This window comes from Etheostoma spectabile, chromosome 4 (genome assembly GCF_008692095.1).
Source record: "Etheostoma spectabile isolate EspeVRDwgs_2016 chromosome 4, UIUC_Espe_1.0, whole genome shotgun sequence".
NCBI lineage: Eukaryota > Metazoa > Chordata > Actinopteri > Perciformes > Percidae > Etheostoma > Etheostoma spectabile.
Window position 1 is genome coordinate 20,083,686 of NC_045736.1, and position 27,645 is coordinate 20,111,330.

The 27,645-nt window shown below is 40.0% G+C and overlaps 1 protein-coding gene and 1 long non-coding RNA gene across 2 annotated transcripts; one reads left to right on the plus strand and one right to left on the minus strand.

Moving 5' to 3' along the window:
- Positions 1–577: 577 nt before the first annotated feature.
- Positions 578–27,645, minus strand: ampd2a (adenosine monophosphate deaminase 2a). The gene is given in 19 exon segments (XM_032513028.1): positions 578–1,125; positions 1,128–1,305; positions 1,604–1,714; positions 1,851–2,024; positions 2,390–2,510; positions 2,641–2,804; positions 2,907–3,033; positions 3,332–3,495; positions 3,600–3,731; positions 3,872–4,066; positions 4,215–4,344; positions 4,450–4,539; positions 4,620–4,758; positions 5,373–5,559; positions 5,662–5,773; positions 7,755–7,823; positions 8,434–8,564; positions 9,094–9,224; positions 27,371–27,645. Coding segments are annotated over 19 exon segments (2,607 nt in total). The 5' UTR covers positions 27,588–27,645; the 3' UTR covers positions 578–1,090.
- On the plus strand, positions 7,322–17,832 carry LOC116687568 (uncharacterized). Its single transcript, XR_004331591.1, has 3 exons — positions 7,322–7,333; positions 12,925–12,927; positions 17,741–17,832. It is a non-coding gene; the product is annotated as an uncharacterized LOC116687568 (long non-coding RNA).

Here is a 27,645-nt window from a genome sequence, read left to right on the forward strand (position 1 = left end):
GCTTTAGGCTGACCAGACGTAGCTTCAAACATGAAAGCTTTTTGTGTAGGTATGTCCAACCTTTACCTATATTATTTCAATAAAGCTACATTTGCAATCCTTCATTATACGTTTGTATATTAAAGATGATAGATGCACTAGGTTCAGTTAAGCAGCATGCCTCTATAGTGGAAGAGAAGCATCATTCAGAGGTCTACTGTAGAGAAAGTAGTACTGTAGTACACAGATACTAGAGCGATACTACATGCTATGTAATGTGTCTGGTGAATTAAAACGTATCGCAAACTAACGGAATAAGTCAAAGGGATCATCTGATGGCTTTGGCAGGACAAAGAGTCAAAAAGATGGACTAAAAACATTGCCCTAAAGCGTCTCTGACGAGTGTTTCTCTGCTTTTCCTTTGCCAGGAACACTGGTGGTGGTCAGCCTGAGACTGTACATGCTAGGGGTGAAGAAAAGAAAAATATATATATATAAATATCTATTATTATATATGTGTTGGTCATTTTGTCCCATTTTACAGCAATAAAATTCAAGTGAGATGAACAAACAGAGAAATGTATCTTTTTAGATAAAACAGAAGCTGAAAAAGTTTTGGAGACGTCATTTGAAATTGGGAATAATTAAAATAATAAAATTACAATATATCGCAGAATATTGCAATATATAATAAAAAAAAAAGAAATTGCAATTACATTGTATGGTGACATAAGTATCGTGATGATATTTTATCATGAGGCCTTGGTGATTCCCACCCCTAGTACACGCCACCACAAAGAACAACAGAAACAGAGGTTATAAAAACGGGCTGAAGAAAACACTGACTATGAATGAATTTGGAACGTTAACAATATGGGATTAAAATCTTTTCCTGCAACCTAAAAATAACCAACACATGAATGTTGACGCTGAAGTGCTCTGGCAGCACTGTATCCTTGGCTTTTTAGTAGCTGTGGCTATAGTGATGGTTATTTTTTTTTAACTTTATGTAGAATGCAACACAATTACCCTCACACCACGTCTCTTCAGTGTCATGCTGGGTGGACCACAGGGTTGGGGGTTTACAGGACAAGTCCTGGTTATTGCGACTTCAGGGTTGTCCCAGAAGAGGGCCCATGGACAGGACTCTTCCTCATTGATAGTGTCGAGCTCTTCAGTGCGCACAGCCTGAATGATGAGCTGAAGCTCCTCGGTGAGTGTCTCGCTGCGGTACGCCACACGGATATCAGGGACGTTGGTACGACGAAGGTCGTTGCTCTCAGGACCTTCCTTAAAATAACTGGGGCCCAACCAGTAGCTTTTGGCCTGGAATTAAGAGAAGCTACATGAGTGGGAAGTTGTGTAAAACACAGAAGGAAACAAAATGATGTGACTGATAACTCTTTTAGTCATTCATTTTAGATTCAAAATGTCCCCCTACTACTTATGGGTCTACAGAGAATAATGCAGGTTGTGTCACATACTAAAAGATAACCTACAATCAGTGGCCACTTGATTAGGTACAACTGTACAATCTAATACAGCTGTTATGCTATAATAAAGTAGCGACTGAATGTATGTCACTTGTTTGAATACACAAAATGAGAAGATGTATAAAGTTTACCTTGTGTGAAAACCCACTCATGAGGACACTGTTTCTGGCCAGTTCACACATGTCACAGGAACTTAGTTTCCACACCTGAGCAGCAATGCTGTACTCCTCCATCAGAGGCTCCTGGACCCAAACAAACAAGAAAAAAATGTCTTCTTTTTTTCTTTTTCTTTTTAAATCTCATCACTTCTGTCATCTTTTTGCAATATGTACCTTAAATGTAGCTCATGTGTGGATTCAGACAAACCTTTATACTGACCTTGGTGAAGTGGAACTGAAGAGGATCATCAGTGGACAGAGAGACAATAAGGCCTCTGGACAGGTACTCCGGCAGTGGGTTGCGATGGTAACTAAGGAACAGGCTGTTGTTACTCAGTGGTGACATAGCGATGCCAATTTGAGCCAAGTAGTAAAGATACTGCAGCACTGGGGCCTGATGGATATCAAATAGAAAGAGAGCATGACAGACAAATTCAATCTTATAACCTTAATTTAACCTTTATGTAATTCCATCAGTGAAGGCCAAGCATGAGCCAATAGTTTGTATCTCTCTTAATGCTTCCTAAAATATAATCCAGTCCAATCCATTCCAGTTGTTGCTACACAATTGCCATGGACTTCAATCAAGCTCTCTGACAACGTCAGGTCCGCAAAAGACAAAATTCAACAAATATTAAACCTTTAGCAAGCTTTCCAAATTACTTTGAGAACACAGCCAGCATTTGAACAAGGTTATATCAACATGGTAAACATTTCCATACCTGTCTCTGAGAGACAACAAGTATGAGCTGTCCTGACCTTTCGAAGCAGCAGTCCGTGGGAGATGTTTTCTGATAACATGAAACCTGACACCAGGTGGTGCATTGGCCCCGCCTCCCCACAGTGAGGTCGTAGCACAAACGTGTGAAAGCCTCTCCGTCTGTGTCAGTCAAATGTATTTACAAAAACAACATTAAAACACCATGTGAATGATTATGTGTTTAAATGAATAGATGTGAGGTCTAACAAAGGATTATTGTGTGTTATGACTGTATCCAGCTAGGCCATACCTTCGCAGGTGGTTGAGCACAGTCATGTTGGCATAGGTGTAGTAGAGGTAGTAGGAGTAGGGTGGGTTGTTTTCTTCTGTCCAGTTGGCTGGCAGCGGACTGTCAAGATTAAAAATGTGGTGCTCAGGTTTAGACTCATCGTCCACACTGTCGAAGCCAACCACCTGTAGACACACAGAAAAAAACAACCACAAAGCAACAAACACTTAGTCTCTTTTAGGGTGAACCCTCAGGAAAGTTTGGATGTCTTGTGAAACGATACCCACGTGCTCCAAGAAGAGATGCAGCTCAGGATGACTGCGCGGGTTGATCGTGACTTCAAACAGAGGCATGAAGATATTCTCCAACATCTCCTGGAAATTAGCCAGCTGCTTCTTTGTGTGGTACACGTCACTGGAGAGGTAGTGATTGAACAGTGACATTTGTTGTTATCATAGAGATGACTAGTTTGTTTTTGTGATAATTTATTTCAAATACAGGCTTCATTGTAGAGGCTAGATAATATATAATTTATGTTGACACTAGTTAAGTAGTTCCTTGAGTAAGCTGGAACCAGAATGGAAATCTCACACAGGAATGTAAATCAGACAGATTAATTCCTTTTGGTTTATGCTGTCAATATAGCCAAGTAACTGATCGTCAGTCACAATAGTACGGCTACAAGGTAAAGCAAGTTGGAGGTAGTACTTACAAAAGACGGGGCACCTGGATAAGCCAGCGCACATTATCAGAGTACACTCGATGTCTCAGGGCCCACTGAGCCAGCTTGTCCCATTCGTCCCGGCAGCGACCGTAGATGGACAGGCGTAGCTCAGAGTTCTGGTACTTACTCTCCTCCAAGTCAAACATCACCTCCTGGACAAATAGTAACAGGAGGTATCAATGCATCAGTTTGTGTATGTGTTCGTAAATTGTTTGGATGAGGGATATAAATACTTAACATATGAATTATTTCACACCTTGACTATGTGTGCAAAGTATTTTCCTTCAATGTGGTTGTCAGTCTTGATGAAGATCTCCCTGAGGATGGATTCTCCAATGGGGTTGTATTTGGCATTGAACTTGTCAAACCGATGGAACGTGTTGCGGTCCTGAAAAGTGAAGGGAAACCAATAAAACCTTATTTGCATCCATCCCAAATGTGTTACACAATATGTATTTGTACACAATCTCTACAAATATTTAGCACAACTTTAGTTAGATCCTGTCAATCACTGCTCCTATTTCTCACCGCATGCATGTCCAGAGTGTCAACACTCAGGTCAAAGGCCGTCAGGTTCATACTCTCAAAAACCTGCTTGAGGGTCTGACCAACGCCACGCTCAATGTGAACGATCTCCTCTGGGTATTTCTTCATGGCTCTCTTTATGAATCGCAGCAGGTGCTTCTGGTTCATGCAAGATGATGCATGTATGTGTGTGTCCACCTGGAGTTAGGAAAGAGCAGAATATGTGAGAGGCAGGTATGTATGGCATTTTTGTAGTTGTGGAATAATGTCAAGTAACACCAGTCAATAGATGTTGCCAAAATAGTTGTGATAGATTGACTTTGACTGCCATTTTGTTGGCTCTTGCCTTTCGTATGTTGTAGAAGTCTCTGTGTGGAACTTTCTTCTGAGCTGCCAGCTCTTTCATCTCATTCAGTAAGATGTGCATCTGGAATTTAGAGCTCAGGTACTGCAGGCGGCGGTAGCAGAAAGACTTCCTGTAAACACCATACAGAGGAAACACAAACATATTTCATTTACATTAAACACTGAGCTACAAAACACAGACATTTGTAGAATGATGGTATCAAAGAAACACTCACACTGGGCCATTGATAATGAGGGCCATCATAACATTCATGTCTCCAATATACTCCGTCAGGTCAGGATAGGGCAGGTCCAGTTCTGTGATTCTAAAAAGGAGAACAGTATATAAGTTATGCAAACATTATTATTATTATTAACACATCATCATACAGGTACAAACACATACTTGTCCATGTTGGTTTTCTTAGTGTAGACATGGACTACTCCATCCACCATCTTGCAACCATATCCTGTGTCAGCAGGCATATTTTTGGGGTCCTTGTCATAGGGGTGTGTCTTTGAGACAGGTGGGTGGACGGGGGCATCTGAGATAAATTTATATTAAATAGGTTATATCATCTATGTTCCAAAGAAAGTCTTAAAATGATGATGAAGTAATGATGTGGTAACTGCTCAGATAAGAGGGACACACTGTATGAGTTTTTTTTCTCCTTTTAATTAATAGCGGTACCAAGTGAGGTGACTATTGTGTTTAAGTTTAATAATTAGATCTAGATTAGAATTTTGATAAGCTGAAAAATTACTTTTTGGAATTTTTCTTTTTTTTTTCGCCAGCTGATTTCATCTTTCCTGATATTCGGAGGTACACCATTAAAAGAAATAAACTTGCCCTGTAGAACAGGGCCAGGTATTTATGAAACCCCTGTAGCCTCTCTGTTGACAGTATTCCCAGAAAAAAAATATAGAAAGCCAAAGGAGGAGGCAGTCTAACTAAAGGCTGTATTTGGAGTAACCAAAAATGCTTTCGGTCACCTCATCTTGTCTGCTGTTTTAAGTGTGTAGCTTGGCCATTACAGCGTCCTTGAGTGATCAAAGCTCATTTTTACAGTCTATGGATACAAGTAATCTCTGTGGAATTCAACAAAATCCTTTGAGTCTTCTCAACTGTAAAACAATGTTTGGTGTGTGCATGATATACCAGCATCTACAGGGGTCTCTGCTATGTCGTCATAGTCTGCCAGATCCAGAGGCTTCATCCCAAGGTCCTGCAGGGTGTTAGCTGTGGTCTTACAAAAGGACTGCATGGATCGCTTTATGTACTTCTCCCGGATGAATAACGCTTTCACCACACACTTTGCAGCATCTACCAGGTCAGTGAAGGGCACCTGAGAAGATATCAATACACAGAAATAAAAATGGGTATTTACCTTACTAGAGATGAATAGCTGATGAAAACATACAAATCATATGGGAAAGAAATTCCTCACCCCGCACTTTTCCTCTCCAGATATTGAGACCCGCTGGTACTCTTTCTCCATTGGCATTTTCCTCTCCCTGAAGCCATCCTCAACAGAGTCCACACTTGTCTCGTTCAATAACCTTAATGGATACAGACAGAGAAAAGGAGAGTTTAAAACAAGAGGACGCTAAGCAGAGGCAGAACAGACAAAGACACACAGAGATGGAAAATGTTGATATAAGAAAGAGCAGAAAAGTAAATGAAGGAGAAAATAATCCTTATAATGGTTTTATAAATTTGTAATGGCAGCATCCACCATTATTTTAGTTAATGGTTTGCAACAATTGGTTTGGACAGTATTCTGATTCCTTTTTACTTTAAACACGCAACATTCACTCAACACTCATAACCAACAAGGTTTTTCTTTTCTTTTTTCTAAACAAAACAAATCCAATTTTCTCATTTAACCCTTGTGTTGGCTTCCCATCGAAGAAAAAAAAAAAAAGAAAAAAGTTTTTCTTCAACATTATTATTGCTTTTCTCCACATTTGTGTCACTTTTCAATGTTGTGGGTGTTCTTTTATGTTTTTTCCAAAGTTTTTTGATGTTTTTAATGTTGATATTTTCAGCGCTTATTTCGACGGCCTATTTTTTGTGACAAAAAAACAACAACTGAAAAACAGGTCAATTTGACCCAAGGACAACATGAGGGTTAAATAGACATTCAGACCTGTATACAGTATTCTGTAGAAATGTTATAAGATGTGACTGATTGATTGTCAGCTCTGCACACATAAAGGTTGACAGGTCTGTCCAGCAGATTATTTCAGGCACTTCTGAAGATTGGATGCAGAAGATTGAACATCATTCTTTAAGTTGTTCCACAGGATTTCAGTGGTTCAGTTCTTGGTGAGACAAACATCTTGCAGCATGATATGTACGATTACCTTTCAAACCCACGTCACACATGGGATAACAGCTAGTAAATTGTCAGTGTATCTATATTATAAACCTCCATAGTTTATAACATAACCTACAGAAATGCCCAATAACCAGGACTGTAAGAATGTCTGAAATATTATATTATCATTACCAAGAAAACAGAGGAAGTCGAATCAAAAACAGAAAATGCAAATACAGACTGTAGACTTTTAAAATAAAGAGAGTTTTGTCTTTATAGAGCAGTAAGAAACGGCAAAAATCATGCATGCAGATATATCAAGTAAACGGCAAGGGGAAGATGTGATTTATTCATGGCTGATAATCTTCAGTGGTTCTGAAGTAAAGAAAGTCAGTTCCTAAATATGCACAACAAAATTATAAATGAACCTTAGGTGTTTGTCCCTCATTTTCATGAGCTGAACTCAAAGACTAAGACTTGTTCTATGTACACAATAGGCTTCTTTCTCCAAATATGTTCACCAAAACGACACTGGCTAGCTCACCATGGTGGACGTGTGCCACTATACGGAGGCATGGTCCAACAACACAGGGTCGCGGGTCGATCTGACCTGCGGCCCTACTGCATGCGTTCTGCACCTCATGTCAAAGCGTCACTATCTAAAAAGGCCAAAAAATGCCACACACACACACACACACACACACACACACACACACACACACACACCACACACACACACACACACACACACACACACACACACACACACACACACACACACACACACACACAAATCTGTGTTAGCGCACTTCTCCTTTGCAGAGATAATCCACCTCACAGGTGTGGCATATCAAGATGCTGATTAGACAGCATGATTATTGCACAGGTGTGTTTTAGGCTCGCCACAACAAAAGGCCACTCTAAAATGTGCAGTTTTACTGTAAGCCTTTTGTGTACATAGAAAAAATCTTTGAGTTCAGCTCATGAAAAATGGGGGCAAAAAGAAAAGTGTTGCATTTATAATTTTGTTCAGTGTACTTTTAGACAATACATTAATAAGTATATAGAAATAATAAATAGATAAATAAGAAAACATTCAGGTACGTAGTTGCCATGTCATTCTAAGAATACAAGTAAAAAATAGATAAACTTAAAGAAAATAAACAACCAAAGAGAAACTCCCTAAACAAAACATACAACCTGTAGCAGATCTCACTCACTCTAGGTCGGCAGCACTGTCGATTTTCATGAAGTCTTGTTTGGCACGGAGCAAGATCTCTGGCTCAAGCCTTGGCAGTGGCGCAGAATAGTTTGAGCAAGGCAGAGGGCAGATGGGCACCAGAGGTAGTGAGAAGAAATTAAGCACACAAAGGGAGAGACCAGACATATGCACAAGAACACGCATGACCACACACTAAAACAAGGACCAGCACGCACCGCACACGCACACACACACACACACACCACTCAAACAAGCACCTCCACACATACACACAGCATATTAGGTAATAAATGATCGAGGCGATTTGCACAAACAGAAAAAAAAAAAAAAATCATCTGTTAAAAGTGGTACACCCTAATTGTTAAACAGGGGCTTGCAGGGTGGCGTGTCAGATAACCAAACGATCGGCTTAGTGGTGCAGATAGAATGAACCTTGGCAACCAAGACAGAAACCACCTCCTTATAAAAGATTGAATATGGTGCTAGCTAGCCCAGTCAGGTGATTGCTGGGGGTTAGTTAGCCCACAAACTGGCATAGTGGAAGCTGATAAGCATGACATACATTGGTAAAAGCAAGAGTGTGTGTAAAAGGTGGGGGAGGGAAGAGCTCTGTCTGTCTGAGATACTGGTAATAGTGTATTTGGCTTTGTGTGTGCAGTGTGTTTGCATTTCCTCACTTAATATCCTGGCTGATTTGCCTCTCTAGACGATGCCGCCGCTCTTCCAGCTGTTCAATGGGGCTGTCCTCTGGGAACTCATAAGGAGCGCTTCGCATCTCGCTCTCTGCCATGCTGCGTGTGAACAGCTCCTTGTGCAAACACGTTATTCCATTTATGGTGTCATAAAACAGGAAAACATGTTCAACTTCCATGCACCAATGGACTTTGGGGCTCACACAAAATCACCTGCTTCATTTACCTTCAAATAAAGTCATGAAAGGCCAAGGAAGATATTGAACTGGTGTGATTTAAAATAAGAAAGCTTTGATGAACATGTGACATAGCTTCTAATGTTATTGCATAATTTTAAGGCAATTCTATTCATTTTACAGGCAGGTAGTTTAATATTACTTGTGGGTTCATTCAGTAAATAATCAAAAGCTACAACTGAAATTATTCTCAGGCAGAAGCCAGCGAGACACTATACAGTTAATTGGCTCACGATTAAAGTTTAAAAGATTTTCAAACTTTCCACCATATATTTAAATAACTAGCAAGTTCCATATTCTAACAAATAACGGTTACAGGCCAGTAACGGTTAATTAAAATAATCAATCGATATTTAGATAAGCTCTACCTACAAGAACTAATGTAATCGTTGTAGCTTTGAATTCTTACCTCAGCAATCTCTTTGTATTTTTCTTCCATGGATGTTCGCAGGTCTATTGTGTAGTGTGAGAGAGAAACAGGCGTCCCTGGAAGAGATCTCTGGGGCTTGAGGGGCTTAGGACCAGAAGCACTACACAGGTCTGTAGGCAGACAGAGACAAGTGTTACAGAAGTAATGCAGTAATGTCTACACGTGTGTCGGGATCAAAAGGAAGGGGTCTGCCTCAGTCAAACAATTTTTTTTACATGTATTTAGAAAAATAAGTAATGTAACACTGTCATTTCTAAAATAAAGTAACTTGAGTAGGTATCTAAGTACATTGTTCTGTCATCTATGCATATTTTCTTAGCTATGTAAGATTTCAGCAAAGTAAAAACACTTTGACAGTGTCTACTGAATAGTGTATGATTTGAGTTGGTTTCCTTTGACCAGAGATAAGTACATGGTTTAGTTTTCTGCATCTGGAGCGACACTAAATTTAAAGAATTCATCTTGAAGTCTGAAAAGGTCACATTTAACAATATTGTCTCTTTTCTGTAAAGTACCACAGCAACTTTTACTAAGCTGTGCTTTTTTTTTTTATTAAGGGAATCACCTAGACATATTTGCTTATATAAAAGATGAGTAACAGTACCTCCAGTTGACTAATGCAATATTTTCACTACGAAGCATAGTGTCTAGGGAAAAGAGCCATATGAATTTTCCCAGGTTAGTACAGGCTAACAAAATACTGTGTCGTGTGTGCTTAGGATTGATTGTTGGATTGATAAGGCCTGTAGTTTACAATGTTAATGTTTACAACTGAAACAGCTCTGGCAGAAAAGGGTTTACATAGACTTTGGACAAACAGCTAATACAAACAACTGCTAAAACTAGAAAATCAGTCAACTTCCACCAGTTATTACAGGAGTTGCTGTAATACATAATTGATCTCACAGGGCACAACCAAAGACAGGCTATCAAGTGGTTTCAAGACTTCCTTTTTTTCCCCTCCTTCGGCTACATGGACACATTAGCCAATTTTTTTGAAGAAAAAAAACACATCAGTTGCAAACAGTCAGCCAGAAGTTAAACAAATGCAAATAGGACATAACCATGTTTACCTATGAAGCTCCGGAGACAGTGACAGCATGTTAATCCTTGTATTACGTTCAACAGAAGCCGGTTAAAGGAAAAACAGCTGTACCAACATATAGTGTGTCACTTCAATCCCACACGGGCATGCACACACACTTGAAAAAGAACTACCCCAACCCACCTGTACACACTAACACACACACGTGAGAATGACAGAGAGGGGCCTTTCCCACTCTAGACCTGCTGAAAACAGATGACGTCTGCTGCACTCCAGTCTAAACTAAAGTCAAGAGGGGAAAACTACCAAAAGACAAAAACCTTTGTCTCCAAAGACTGAGGGACACAGAGGAACATCAAATTTACTGATTCTTGTGTACGTTCTAAAGACAGCCAAGACTTTCACTTAAAGAGAACCATACTTTAAAGAGTACCATAGTTATGTGGGCACACAGTAATTCACTCACTCATAATACGTCTATGGCTTTGAGAGTGGTGTGTTCACTCTCCTATAATTGGTTGCCATTGGTGGTACTGTGTCTGGCCTGTCACAATCAGTCTTTGTAATCTGCTGTCTGCCTCCAAGGCTGTGGAGTTTGGAATGGAACTCTTCCCAGTATACTAATAGCATGACAACGTAAATCATTTCATTATTGCACAAAGGGGTTTTAAAGTGCCCATATTATGACATTTTTTCTGGGATTTGGGGTGTTACTGTATCGCTGGTGCTTCCACACACATACAAGCTTGGAACAAAACTATCCGTGCGGTTTTGAGTGAGACAGGTTTCTGAAGGTCCTCTGCCTTCCTTCTCTGGGTGAGCTGTTCAAAAACTCCCCGGCTTTCTACGTAACTAGCCGAGACGAGGTGGCTAACCATAGCACACTACCTCGTTCTCAATGGCAAAACACTGCTACAACACACACTAGTTCACTATAATCTACAAAAGAGCTACTTGCATGTCACTGTTCTGCTGGTATTCCACAAGTGTCCTTTGTTTAGAAGAAGTCCCCCAGCTAATCCCGCCTTGTACTGACCAAAGTAGGAAAAACAGTTAGCTAGCTGATGTGATCTTACCTAGCTACTGCACACGTGCAGCTCCCAACAAAGATAGTATAGAAGTGGGACGTCTCACTCTGTAGCTGAAACAGAAACCCAAACACACAAGGCGAAAAGAGAAGCTGCAGCAATGTGCAGTACAACCCAAATTATGTTTTAAAAAAATTAAACCACGTGAACCTATTCTGGCACAACCTCAAAATACAATTAGGAACCTGAAAATGAGCAGAATATGGGCGCTTTAAAGGATGCGAGTTTCAGCCTTGCCCCGATCTGCTGACAATCATATGCTCATTGCTTAAGGACATACAAGAGTGTTTGAACATACATGTGTAAAGTATAGCCCAACAATTACTGGATTTTTGAGGTAGATATGAGTTTTCACATAATTATTACATAAACATTTTCGATTTTTAAATAAATCACAATATTTACTGAGCAGAACATTTGATTGCTGAAAAACTTTGGTAACTTTCTAAGTTACCTCTAACATATATTTTTCATATAAGTACTGATATTTCTTGCTATCAACATGGCCAACATATACACCTATGCAAACATTTCTCCTTTAAACTAATATAACCATGGCCAAGTTATCAGATTATATGCAGAGTGCACACGTGTGGAATGGATATTAAAACATGCCCATTTTCACATGACAAACAGATGACTTCAAGTGTACAGGGACACAAACAGAGTCATCCCCAGTATAGTATCCATGTAATCCCTTGGCCGTGGCCACTGATGACTCTTAATCCAGCACCCCAACTCTATTTATACCAGTGACATTATGGTAGTAAAGGTCTAGGGTCCAAGGATCAAGCGTGTTGTATGTTGTACAGATTGTAAAGCCCCTTGAGGCAAATTATTGTGCTTGGATGTGATTTGTGATATTGGGCTACATAAATAAAACCGACTTACCTGGACATAGGGAGCACACACCCTCTACACACATCTTTACAAGTAAACACAACCACACTGGGGGATCAAAACAACAGAGGCACTAGCAAGTTTATGATGGGAGACTTCAAGAAAGACTAATGAACCATAAAGGCCTGTATGATTCATTCAGTTAATGGCTGATTTAAAAAGTCCAAATAGAAACTAGATATGTAAATGAGGGTCCCATTTGTTTGTCTATAAAGTGTTAGTGTGTCTAAAACCTAATTTAACACAGTAAATAAAGATAAATGTTTTTGATCTCTGGGCCATGAAGTCCAACAATAAACACTTCCAACATTGGACAAAACACTCATGTCTCTTTGTTTCAAACCACTGTGCAGAATTGCATGCAAATGTATTTTAACTTATGTGTTTGACTTATCACCGTGGGGAACAGAGCCTTCAGCCGCTCTGCTCCCCAGCTCTGGAACTCACTCCCACCCGACCTCCGCAATATCAACTCTCTCCCCCTGTTCAAAACTAGACTAAAAACCCATCTGTTCCAGCTCGCTTATCTGTAAATACACTGTTCCTGTTTTGTTTGTTTTGTTTTTTGTTTTATTTGTTTGGTTATAACTACTTACACTTTTCTGTTCCCTGTATCTGTCTTTTATTGTCTGTAAAGCGTCCTTGAGTGTTAAAAAGGCGCTGTTAAATATAATGTATTATTATTATTATTATTATTATTATTATTATTATAACACACAGGCTAGTTAAGAAACCCAGGCTTTAGCCTCATTTCAAACACACCGCTTAATTTGTGAGGGTGTCTTGTCTTTGCTAGAATTCAATCCTTCTATCTTCAGATATCCATTGTGATTAAATTTCTTAGACCAGTGAGTAATATTGATAAAGCATCTCAGCTTTCTCTCAAATACCTGGGACCCCAGTCTGCACTCCTCCCACATACACTACCCACCTGTTCTTTTGAACCCTACCAGAAAGACAGTCATCCAAAAATATGTGGCGCTGCCTCTGCTTTATAAGGTTCAATACAGTCCTTCCAGTCCCTCAGGCCGAAAGTATCAGCAGACCAGTCAGGCAGTGACATAATAAAGTAGTCAAACAAAATATTGTACAGTACCATGTTTTGTTTGACTACTTTATCATATGTCACTGCTTGACTGGTCTGCTGCTACATTTAGCTTAAGGGTCTAAAGGACTGTTCTTGAAAATATTCCATAACCAGATTACTATATATCAATTTGACAACTTCTATTTGGTATATGAAATTAAGTGAATTTGACAATAAAAAAACTACTTTGTATACAACAAACTTCAAGTTCTATAATTCCCACATTGTTCTACATGTATTATATCCTGTGTAATTGATGAGCATATCAATTACAGAGAAGGAGTATAAGTAATTATATACTGTATGTGTATGGTTACTGATTCACCGAATCAGAATCACTAAATTATAAACTGTGTCACATTGTGCTGGAATCTGACCCTGTTGTTAGACAACTACATTATTCTCAAATGTCAAAGAGGCCATCTTGAGCAAAATAACAAGACCCCAAATTCCTGCCCTTTCGGTGAATACATCTGGCTAGATTTTAACTCGTTAGCCACACTGTGCTGGATACAAATACCAAAGGAACAGCAAACATGTTGTAGCACTCCTTGCTTTATTCTTTGCCCCGACGTGTCACTAGAGCCAATTACATATTGGACAATTTTACCTGTTTATGTCTCAAAGAAATAATGAGAAAAGTTGTCTTTTATTTTAAATCTACATCTTACATGTAAATAACTTTTTATTTAGCACTTTTCTAGTCTTAACGACTACTCAAAGCGCATTAAGATAGTACAGGCACCATTCATACACATTCATACACTGTGACTGAGGCTGTTGTGCCACCGGCTCATCAGATAAACAGTCACATACACATTTACACTCCGATGGCACAGCATCGGAGGCAAATCTGGGTTCAGTGTCTTGTCCAAGGACACTTTGACGTGGGACTGCAGAGCCAGAACACAAACAACCAAACTTCCAATTGGCAAGCGACCGCTCTACCACGGAGCCACAGCCACCCCCGGTATTGTGTGTAACCTCACATTGCCAGCCTGCAATTCCCTTTTTTCACTGTGGTCTGGCAATGCTCGATTTAGTTCAGAATGCAAGACAACATAGATAATTGATAGGTCTCCTATTCACTCAGATATCAACATGTTAGGGGGATGGTCCTCTGTTGGCTTCATGCTCAAGTGACAAGAAGTCAACTTAGCAAATGTGTTGTTTTTTTACAAAAGTGAAGTTTTATGTAATAGGTTTACTACATCAAAGCCATTTCTTTTATACATCCATGTAACAATACATTTGTTTGGCGGTGGCACCAGTGATACTCAGCAGTTTTTATTCACACCGCAGCAGAAACCTTGGTGCTTTAGCTTCAGAACACTCAAGTTGTGCTGTATGTAACTTGAGTGGACGCTGTGTTGATATGCAGAATGCATTCAATGATAGTTCCTGGTATGGCCACTAGATGGACATACTGGTTTACAGATACAAGGTAAACTTCATGAGAAGATTTAGAGCTAGCGAGGTAAAAAAGGCGGATGTAAGACGCACATGATGTTGCTTGTTCAATAAAGTCGAACACAAGTTCATTGTTGACTGGACAACGGTTTATGAGTGAGTTCATAAACACAACATGGTACCAGGAGTAAAAACTGGATGTTGAAACGCTTGCTTAACCGAAAATGGAGACGCTACGGCCACCGGAGGGACTGAAACTCGTTGGAAGTGTGGACTGCAATTGGAAGTCTTTCAAGCAGCAGTTAACAGTTTCTGTTTCTTTTCCGTTGTAATCTTTCAGCTGCACTGCTTTCTTGAATATTTTTTTTTTCTTTCACAGCCCTGATTTCTGTCATGCTGATCAGATTGGCTTGAGCACCCGTGTCAATTCTCAGAGCTACCAAAGCTCCATTTATTGGAAGTGAAACAACAGAGGCCCAAAAACCAGTTTTCATCTTCTGTGTGCCTTTCATGTGCCTCTGTGGCTTGCCCTTTCTTTGCATTTTCACATGACACCATGGCTATGAAGAACGTCTCACTCAGGTCTGTTTCCTCAACTAACCTCACTGGCTTTGATCTATCTTTAGTCAGGCACTGTTTGGCGAAATGATTTTTTCCATTGCATTTTGCACATCTTTTGCCATATGCAGGGCACTGCCTTGGCTCGTGTTTGCCACCACATCGTTTGCAACCTGTTACATTGTTGTTGGTTTTCTGTTGATTATTTCTTTTCAATTTATTTCTGACGACCGCTACTTTAGCGCTCTCGTGCATTACCGATGCACTCGTGTCAGCAAACGTCTTTGCATGCTGTTGTGCTAGCTCACTAGCATGGCATATTTTCTCAGCCTCATCCAAAGTTAGCTTATCGTCTCTCAGCATCCTTTCCCTCGTCTTCCTGTCAAGTATTCCGAAAACTATCTGATCGCGGACCATGGAATCTGTCAAATCTCCAAAATCACATGACTGTGGTAGTCATTCTTGTCATCAGCCCTTGCAAACTCGAATGTGTTGAAGACCTCCATGGCTTGGGGGCCTGCAACCGTGAGCAGAATTGCAATTTTCCTTGGTCCTGGCTTGTTGTCCATTCCCGTGGCGGACAAATACAGCTCGAACTGCTGCTTGAAAGACGCTACCACACTACTTGATTAATTAAAGAGCTAACTTAAGCTTCTGACAAATTATTTGATTTAGAAAACAGCAACGCTTTTTAAAAGCAGTAAACTAGAAATGCAAGAATGGGAACGGGGCCTTGACCAACTGCCACTTTGCTCGATTGAAAGCCATGATGTCTCTCTCTCTCTCTCTCTCTCTCTCTCTCTCTCATGGGTGGGCCAAATTCTCTGGCCAGACAAAGCAGAAAAAGGCAAGGTAACCTTGCTCCTTATGACCTCATAAGGAGCAAGATTCCAGATCGGCCCATCTGAGCTTTCATTTTCTCAAAGGCAGAGCAGGATACCCAGGGCTCGGTTTACAGCTATTGCCATTTGTTATCACAGGGGGACCATAGGCAGGCTGGGGGAACTCATTAATGTTAAAAAAAAACTCAGTGAAATTTTCATGCCATGGGACCTTTAAGTTACCAGCTGATGCTAGCGCTAACTAGCTAGGTTGGTTGGCAGAACAAGACAATCAACTGTTTCAATCAACTTTGATGAAGTGAAAAGACAATGAGAGGGTCATTTAAGATGAAAACATGGACACCAACCAAAAACAAGTTCAGGTCTATTTTAATGTCCACAGGGCTCTGGTTAGCATTGCTAAGCCTCTATCTTGATTGACAGGTTGGCGTGCAGCTACGTCCTAAAGCATCACCTGCATTATTGTCAATTTTAAAATAAATTGGACCATAATTTACAAAATGAACATCATGCTGTATATGAGAATACTTAAAAGTAGCAATTGAGGCCATGAACCCAATATGAGAATGTTTAATAAGGTAACAAATCATGTCAGAACTGGGTCATTCTCCAAGGAATTCTATGGAAACAAAGTTCTTTTTGCAACCGAGAGAGTCGCCCCCTGCTGGGAATTAGACAGAATGCAGGTATAAGGAACATCCGTTTGGCTTCACTTTTTAGGTTCGGTGGTTTGTCCATTATTGTTATTATACATATTATGTGCACAGCACTAATGGTCATGGATGTCACATAGCAGCAATGCATGCTGGGCATCTTAGAATGAAAGAAACTGTTGATTGCATAGAAATATGTCAGTGTCCCAAAGTAATGTGTTGTAGTTTGCTTTTGTGATTGTGGCTTTATTGTTTTTTTGTTTCCTGCAAAGAAGAGTGATGACACACATACTTCAGATGTTCCTTAGCAACCACAGATGATAAACCCCTTCAGGTCTTTGTCTCAAAAATATATTATCAGTACAAGGGAACAAACATAGCGGATACAATTTGTAAGCTAAAAACTACGGCCTGCAAATTCACTTTGTAAACAGTTGGGGCATAATTTTCTTTTAAAGAAAAACACAAGACAATAATAAATTTCAATGCATACAGAAAAACCAAGATAATTGTCAGTACAGTGGAAGGAGAAATTTACCTTAAAGTGCTCATATTATGCCTTTTCTCTTACCTTTATTGTGTTATAGATCTTTTGTGCACGTTATAGGTTTACAAAGTAAAAAAAGCCCCAAGTCCACCCCAAAGGGACTTACCATCTCCAACAGAAAACACTGTTCACAAACTGCTCCAAACAGCTCTATTGTAGTCCAGCCTTTACTTCCGTGACAAACGCGCGTCACTCTGTAACACATCTTACAATTCTTGCCTAGCTGCTAGCGTGGCACACCCTAATACTCCGACTGGCTGGTTGTCCTTACCTAGCTACTGTGCATGTGCAACTCCCAACAAAGATTGAATAAAAGTGTGATGCCTCACTCTGTAGCTAAAACAGAGAGCTCAACACACACAGGGTTAAAAGAGGGATGCAGCAATGTGCAGTACAAAAAAAAATGTGGTGTTTTTTTTTTAAATAAAACCATGTACACCTATTATGGTACAACCTCAAAATACAATTATGAACGTGAAGATGACCATATTATGAGCACTTTAAAGGCAGGGTTGGTAATGTTAAAAAGCTAGCAAGATTTGAAAATAGCATCTACTTAGGGCTCCGTCTAACCCCTCGACCTTCCCTCAAGGCTCCGACCCACAGAGCTGCATGAGCACCGCTGCTTCAGACCAGAGTGGAGAAACTATCGCAATTTCACTTCAAGTCTCATTTACCAGTAAGTACCCAATATTATCATACAGAATGTTTTAAACAAACATGACTACTGTTAGCAATTTGGCAATGAGCTCAGGCTCATACACGGGAGGGGGTAGAGTACGCGCGGTAGGCCAAGGAGGCATTTCATTGATTCTTTCAAAGAGGACCGCGTGGCAGTGATTGGTAGGAATTTTCACAGGATTACGGCAGCTACAGATGACAAATCTTTTCCGCTCTTTTTTCAGAGACCAAACGCTATTTATTACTGTCGGGGAGTAAAGACCATTCAAAAAAATATATATATTAAAAAAGTAAGTCTTGTAAATAGTAACCAACCCTGCCTTTACCTGCTACTCCGCGGCTTTCTAAAACATAGACAGCCTTTAAGAGGAGACAGAAGTCCCTTTTCATTACCATCGCATACACCAACAAACAAAATAGATGCTTTTAAAACTGAGACCCCAGCAGTTTACAGTATCTGTCTGCTAATACAAACTGCCTGTAGAGTAAAGTTTTTATGAAGATGCAGTTCTAAATGAGATATTTATTTTTTTCCAGCTTCAGTGGCACCTTGTCAGCAACTGTATGTGTGCTGCAACCACCCTTCTTGTAGACCGTATACCTCATGTTGTATGTTTTGTTCATGTCGGCACACACACAAACAGCAGCAGGGACTAGATGTCCCAAATGTTCACTCTCTGCAAGAGCCAGACTTTGCATAATAGCAACAGACCGAGCTAACAGATGCATGATGTATTTTTATCTTTCAGTTAAAGAAAATCTTCCCTTCTTTTCTATTGTACCTCCCACTGTTTTCTACCTCAGCTTATTCCAGTAAACAGCAACTGTGTTTCCTGACACCTCATCTGTCACTATGAGCTTGCCTGTGCGGTATTTCAGAAGCGATAAGTACCATACCTCACACAGAACTGTTGTAACTTCTAGTAACACAGTATTCACATTAACAGGCTCTACTAAGGTTTATCATTAAGCAGCAAAGGTTACAGTACCTCTATCTCCCTGTCTTGTCCTTTTCTCACAGTCTCCGTTACGGTTGCAGTGGCCTTGTCTGAGCTCTTGGGATGCTGGGACATGTAACTAGGCCTGGGACGGTCGATGTACCCTCCCCCCGCTGGTACAGTGGTGGAGAGAATGACAGCAAAGAGAGAGAAGGAAGAGAAAGGATACGCTCTTTCCTAAACACAAGCTGCTCTAACACCAGAATCATATAATTCCCCCCCCCCCACCCCCCCTTTTCTCTTTCTTGCTTTTCCTGTACTAACTGTCGCCACCTCCAGTGTGCTGGTGAAGCAAGGTTTTTTTTCTCTGCCTCTCAGCTGCTTCCTGGATTACACCGGTTTTCAGTGCATGAACAGCACAACCTTCAAGATCCCGGATTTAAATACTGATTTAGATCATACCACGTGGCAGAAAAGGGGAGGGACCAGGGTGAACCACTTCAGTCTCTATTGTGCTGTAAAATCGAGGAGGCCCTGCATCTCTGGCCACTCCCACTTCTTCTCTACCTCCCACCTCTTATTCATGACGCACCATTTCCATCTCCTCATGACTGCAAACATTTAAAATCATGTTACAAATACCAGTGAAATAATTTTTACACGTCTATTAAAGGCATGTTGTTCAACAACATCACCCTTCCTTCTTAGTCTTTTTTCTCTCTCTCTCTTCTCTCTCTTTCTCTTCTCTCTCATTTCACAATGTACAAGAAATCGCTACAAGAATTCCCAACATTTAGAGCAAAGATCATTTAGAATTTCCAGGTGAACGTCTGTGAACTTGTACTAGCTTAAGGCAACTGTTTTTCTTGACTTTCTGTTCTGAGCAGCCTGAGATTTGGCATGATGGCCAGTCCATGGAAACTGTCTGTTATACTAAGCTACAGCTTGTAATACAGACGTAACTTTTACAAGACTGTAGAATGCCATGATTGACCAATCAGAACCTCATATTCCACAAGGCAGTGTGATACAATTTAGTATGGAAAACTCCCTAGGGGTAACGGAACAGAGCCCACATGACTAGGCAAGTCATGAGATACAGAATATACATGAATGCAAGAGAAGCCCAAAGAGGCATCCCATGTGAGGAACAGTATTTTTGATAAATGATCAACCATCAAGCATTCAGACTGATGCTGTGTATCTCTCTTCCCGAGTCCATCAGAAAATTTCTCAAAATAAATCCTCCCTGCAACCCATCATGCGCAAATACACAAAAACACTGATTGTATACACACACGCAAACATGTACACATACACTGCATATACATGAACAGTTCAAAAGAAACGGACACGCACATTCACACCCCCCTTCAATTCTGTGATTATCCAGACCCTGTCCAGTCACCAAACCTCTTGCCACCTCTCAGTGCAGCTCTCACCATATCTGAATATAGAAGAGAGAAGCACTGTGTCACTTGACACTCAACATGTAGCACACTGTACTTAGTACTGCTCAGACATTGAGAGGTTACTATCCCATTCCTGAGACCAAAGGTGAGTCAAGGATCAAACCCAAAGCCAATAAAAAGAGTGTTTGTTCATAGAGATAGTGAGGAGGCGTCTGATTACACACAATCACACAAAAAAACACTTATCAACTCAAGGCCCATAGGCTTGTAAAACTTGATTTGCTAAATTCTATGACTTTTTCCAGGTCTTTATGACACCAAACTGTAAGTGAGAAAGCTATATGTGACATGAATTAATACAGTCAACGATATTTGACTGTTTAGATTATATAAAATCCTGTCAAACTATACATGGCTGGCCCTTGATGTGATTCTCATTTTACAGTGTAGCCTTTAGTAAAGTTGAGTTTAACACCCCTGATGTAGACTATCACACTCACCATTCTTGGTTTGATTTACTGTCTTGTGTGGTAAAACTATGACAACCGAATTCTACAGATGCTAGATAGTGTGTACAGTCTGTATTAATTAATTGATTAATCGTTTTCTCAGAGCACAAGGTGACAAATGTCTTGTTTGACCAACAATTTAAGACCTAAATATATTAAATTTACATTGATATACATATTTGAGCACCTACATCTCACCCCACTCTCCTAGAATGATAGGAGTAGTGGGCGAACGATGACTCTTTGAGGTCAAAAGGACAATAAAAATACAGTCAGGGACCAAACATCAGCGGACACTGGATCCTCTGTGATCAATGAGGTGGATTAAATGAAAACGGATCTTCATTAGAAGCCATGCTGAGGGCAGAGACAGACCAAAGCAGCATGCTTAACTGTACCTCAGCAACGAAATACAACCCATCATAACCTTGGGTATATAAGCATCGTCTGTCAGCCTGAAAATCACCGCAGTGGGACATGATGTGTCCAATGGCATGATGTTGAGTTGTGGTGACACTAAAAGACAGATATTGTGGCTCTGCTTGTTATCTACTCGCCCCAAACAACAAAAGGCCCACCTGTTGGTGTTACAGCTTTTGAGGCCTAGGTTCCTGGTGCCCCAAAATCCCTTTTCCAGAACTGGCACACTTCCTCTGTTACATGGGCTATTTATAGCAGAAGAAAGCCCTGGAATGTTCCACCCAAACACAGAACAAACTGGTCCTCACTCATCGCTCACTGCAGAGCAGCCAAAGACCCAAGACCCGAACAACCAGCCACTTGTTTAAAACTGAAGGACTGTCTTCAAAAAGCACTTTTGTGCCAGAGACTCCCTCTAGTGGTGAAATGAAACTGTACTACTGTATTAAGTGTACTATAAAAAGCAGTTCACAGAAAAATGTTGACACATTTTACCAAATATAAAATACATGCCTAACTGGGTTTGCACATAATGTATTAACCCTCATGTTGTTATTGGGTCAAAATGACCTTACTATATTAATGTTGTTTGTAATTACCCAAAATAACATGATTGATTCCACACAATGCTCTTTGGCAAGTACATATCTCTACTTTCATTAATTTTGGGTGTAAATGAAAGAAATTGAAAAAAAAAAGAAAAAAATTGAAGTGGTTTCTAAATAGTATTGAGTAAAAGTTGACATACTCCAGTCTGTGATTATCCATCAACATATTTCCTTTAATTTTAGTCTAAATAATTCCTGCTTTTGTAACTCAAACATTAGGTATAATTTCCTATAAATGAGGTTTATTGACCATAAATTCCAAAAATAACTGTAAAACTAAAGTTAATGAGTTAGTGTTATCTAGTGTTGAAAATGTCCAAAAAAGTGACAAACGTTGAAAGAAAAAGCATATAAAGCGATGGAAAAAAAAGAAACAAAAACGTAAGAAAAGTTATAAATATTGATTAAAAAAAACAACAGAAGTGTTGATTTTCATTTTTGACAGGAAGACAACACAAGGGTTAACTTCTGAAACAAAAGTCATTATTTGCCATACCTTTTAGTTGCTTTTAGTCCCAAATGTGTCTTCACTGGTTCCATCATTGATATAAATTTTAAAGTTTACAATTCATAAATAATATTAAATTGTGCAGTGACACTTATCAGTAGTAAAAAATACATCAGACACCCCTTTAGCAGGAGTAGGAAACACAATATGGTTGAACACCCAAAAAACAAATGTGATGGGGCCCTGGGTAGGGTTTCACAAGTTTCTGTCTACTGTGGGGCCAGAGGGGTTGAGGGTGGAGTGAGGTGGGCAGGGTGAGGCCGAGTGCAAGTTAAGGTCCACAGGGCAACAATCTAGACATTGTTGCCGCACGTGCAAATGAAAGCCCTGACAGGGTGATTCAGGACTGTTGCCATTAGCACCGCTAGCAATCCACGTTTCCTCTACCTTCTATCTCCCCCTTTGTGATCCGCTGATCAGCAGTATGAGCTCCATAGGCGTACAAATGGTGATTTAAAAATAATTTTTTTTAATTCAAAAATTGTCTTTCAGGGTCTATGATCACAACTCCATCCATGGCAACTGTCTGTTATACTACGCAACTGTTATGTAAGGGATAATGTAGAGCGAGCCGATTGCAGGGTGATCAGGACCCCAACGCGAACCGGTCTTTAATCAGACTGAAGGGGTTGTATTCGCAATACAACCGCCTTGCTCTACGTTATCCTGCTTATTACATGGCTACTTACCAAATAAATCAATAATTTGATACAAAATATTAATTTCAAAAGGAGTTTGATTTAAATATGATTGTATTGCTTCCCCTTAAGAAAACAGTCTGTTATGTCTCTACGATTGGAATCTAGCGTCCATAACGTAAACTCTGCAGCTATTTAATGCAACCCTTAGTCTATTACCCAACACCACAGTATCTCCCCCTCCTGCAGCAAATACATTTCAGGCAAAAGCCACCGGTCCGAGCACGCATTTTATCCCCTTACAGGCTGTGGTAATAGCCGTAAATTTTATGAGTTGGGCTCGTTTGGGGTGGTGCCGTGCTATTGTTACAGCGGGATTCGAAAGTTTGGGCACCCCAGGTAAAAATTTGTATTAATGTGCATAAAGAAGCCAAGAAAACATGGAAAAAATCTTCAAAAAAAGTCATCAAATGACAGATTAGACATTTGTATATAGTGTCACAAAAGGTTTGATTTTATTTCCATCATTTACACTTTCAAAATAACAGAAAACCAAAAAATGGCGTCTGCAAAAGTTTGGGCACCCTGCTGAGAACAGACAGCGTCATGGATTGTTCTCAAGCATCCTATGGAAAGACCAGGTGATGTCAATCTTAAGGTTTTAAATGCCCAGACTCATCTGACCTTGCCCCAACAATCAGCACCATGGGTTCTTTCAAGCAGTTGTCTAGAAAACTAAAACTGAAAATAGTTGACCCTCACAAAGCAGGAGAAAGCTATAAGAAGACAGCAAAGGTTTTTCAGATGCCAATATCCTCTGTTCGGAATGTAATTAAGAAATGGCCGTCATCAGGAACGGTGGAAGGTAAAGTAAGATCTGGAAGACCAAGAAAAATATCAGACAGAACAGCTCGCAGGATTGTGAGAAAAGCAAGTCAAAACCCACGTTTGACTGCACGATCCATCCAGAAAGACCTGGCAGACACTGGAGTTGTGCTACACCATTCCACTATAAAGAGATACTTGTACAAACATGGTCTTAATGGATAAGTCATCAGAAGAAAACCTCACAAAAATCAGCGTTTCAAGTTTGCAAATGAACATATAGATAAGCCTGATGCATTGTGGAAACAAGTTCTGTGGACCGATGAGGTTAAAATAGAACTTTTTGGCCGCAATGAGCAAAGGTACGTTTGGCGAAGAAAGGGCACAGAATTTAACAAAAATAACCTCTGTCCAACTGTTAAGCATTGATTCAATAACATTTCAGCAAATTTTGGACGCTCACTTGATGCCATCTGTGTAAAAGCTGAAGTTAAAGAAAGGATGGCTTCTACAAATGGATAATGATTTGTAACAACTCAAAATCCACAGTGGATTACATCAAGAGGTGTAAACTGAAGGTTTTGCCATGACCTTCACAATCTCCTGACCTCAACATCATTGAAAATCTATGGATAGACCTTAAAAGAGCAGTGCGTGACAGACAGCATAGAGCAGATGTATAGCAAGTAACACGCGTTCAGGCTATCGTGGAACGGTCTTCAAATAGACTTTGCATCCAAACGTATATGCCACAGACCCTCTACATTCTGTTTACATTATCCAGCACCATACAGAGCACAGAAATCCACAGAGAAAAATCATGGTAAGAAGCAGGGAGAGGTTTGTGGGGTACTTTGTAAATGGGGTGGAGTTTACAACACAACTTAAAAGAAACAAAGAAAATATATTTAAACATAATCTGACAAGCTAGATGACAAGACAGAAGGGATGGAAGGTAGTGTCAAGTTATAAAGCCAATAAGTTAGTAAAGATCAAGGTAAGATCGTCTGAATGAGATCAGATGACAACAAAAAGCGCATAAGTGACTCATGCTGGAGAGAGGAATTCCCTCCACCTCTTTGGCAGATACTTTAATAGCCTCTATAAATCACGTCATACAGCTTTGGCTGCAAAGCTAGGACATTACATATTCTGCTTCATGTGATGCAATGAAGGTCTGGTGGGAAAGAGCAGCCTGCAACTAGAGACAGATTCCTGCACTGAGAATACAGAGTAATCAATGTTTCAACTAGCAAATCAACAGCAGCTCTTACATAACATAACTATTCTATATGTGCAGCAGATAAGAATGTATTTTACAAAACTAAACACCAAGATTCTTAAAAGGGAAGATGACGTATAGTCGGGCTATTTCTAAGGTTGCTATAAGAAGTAACATAGGAAACACTGAGGGCTTCAGTTCATGACATTGATTAAACACCTACTGCTCAAGCTGCAGCTAGAGCAGCTTTTTCTGCAGCAGAAATTTGGCATTGTGAATGTTAACAGACTGGTGTGGTCAGATGGAAGTGCTATAATGGGTGGCCTACATGTGGCTCTTATGACAGACTGGGAGTGCAGAGAGCTCAGCCAAGCGGCTAATTGAGAGAACTTATATGACTGCATGGATGGAGAGACCTCTAAGTTATTTATTACTGCAGCAAAGACAGGCTTCTTCAGCAAATACAGTAGTGTGTCTGTGTGTGTATATGTCAACGTGAGTTACTGTGTGAGATCTGCTGCGGCATCCCTCCAAACACTCAACATTTGTTCAGTGCTACGGCACAGTAAGGGAAGTAGCTTCAAATTAAATCAATATTAACATTTAACTGTCTCATAGATAAATTGCTGGTCTAACATTTTAGTTTATCCCCAAAGAGACCAGTTAGCAGCAACTTTAAAGGTAATAACTGAGCTGCGATCATGTGGCCTGTATCCCACCACACTAAAAAGTTTATGAAACTCCTACGCATACCTTCGGTTAAGTAATACACCACAATGTACCAGGTATACAAGCCTGTGGTGAAAAAGTCCTATTAAAATGTCAATAACTAATATATTATTGATAGAATACCATAGCAAAAAGTACGGCCACAAAAAAAAAAAAGAATTAGGGAATCTAAATTTCCAACATTTTGTAATGTTTTGTTGCGATGACAAGAGGTGCAGCAAAACTAAAACGATCCCACTGCTCTGTCTAACCCAAACTAATGAGATAAGGAGAAGCCAGTAGACCCATGATAACCTGTTATCATGCTACAAGGGGAGGGTAAAGGGGCCCATTAAGGGCTAGGCATCCCTTTACAGTGCAGGAATTATCCAAATATGCCTTCAACCTTCATAAACTGTAACATTTTAAAAAGGTTTATCTCCAACATTTGACATTCAAACAAGTACAATAAATGTTTAGAAATAACAACTTTGTTACAGTGTTTTACACTGTTCAGTTAATTGGTCAACACTGGGAAAGATATAATCAACGTAATAATGGGAGCATATCTATTTGAACGGGCAACCCACGTGACAGCTATCAGTGGGAAACACTCAAAGGAGGTTCCTATAGCGCAATAGTGTGTTCTTTCAGCGGCATGCACAATATTACAGTTGAATCAGTAAAAGCAGACTCAGAGCCATATTTTAATGTGTTTTAGGTTTGGCTGTATTATAATTTATTACATTGTATTTATTAACATATTGACAATTGACAAAACTAATCAACAATAATTTAAAGCTATAGTGCGCAGTTTCTGTCGCCCCCCATGAGGAAAGTAATGACAACATTGTTCGGTGCATCCACATGATGCAAGCCTTCAGTGACCATACACCACCCCCCTCCTCCGCGCAGTTACTAGTAACAATTAGCCCGTCAAATCAAGGAGGACTTGGACGATTAAAAACAAAACAACTCTTCAGAAGAGGGAATGATTGTTATTTTTATTTCCTCATCATCTCAAAAGCTGAACTTTGTGGTTGTTCTTTCTTTGTGGTGACGTAAAACGCATCTCTCGAGTTGCTACACAAGAATATTGCCAAACTACACCATTTTGTAAACATAGGCATATACTGAGAAATACAAAGAGTTTTGTGAAGCTGCTAGGCTTAATTAGCTTTGTATTAACTCATTTGCAACGGCTTGAATGTAACATATTGTAGCTGATTGACAATTTCAGATACTTTATCAAATCAAAATGCCTAGCATTTCTTGAGCCATGCATCACCAATACCAGGACTGGCAGCTCTGAGAACATGCAATGTGCTTTGTCCATATTTTGACTGATTAATCTAAATAAATGATCCAATAGATTAACTCAGTTGCACCCCTAGTTTGGTTAAAATAGTATTGCATCACAGTTCTACCCAAAGCAGTATGCATGCTGAATGCTAAATATCAATATCAGTCAAAGCTTTAAACAAATTAAACCAATGTAAATGGTTCTAGCAACCAATACAAAAGCCCTTCCTTATTGCTACTGCTAAGCCAAATGCATTCTTAAAAGCCACTGCAAAAGCATCTGTGTAATTTTCTGACTCCAAATTCACGTAAGAGCTTTGAGTTCACTAATTCTATGGGACAGACCGACACTCACCAGGGCTGGTGGTGCTCTGCAGGCTCCCCCTCTTGCGAAAGGGGGATTTAGGTTTAGGCTTCCCTTGTTCATCGTGGTTAGAAAAGGAGGTGGAGGAAGAGGATGACATCTTGCCGCTTGTGCTCTTGTTACTACTGGAGCTGAGTGAGTCAGAGCTGTGCAGTGGCCAGCAGAGGGAGAGAGGTACACTAGCACCAACACAGGAGCTCTGTCTCATGGTGGGGTAGCAGGACCCATACTGGGCCGGAAGAAGCTCCTCTGCAGAGTTGGCTCCT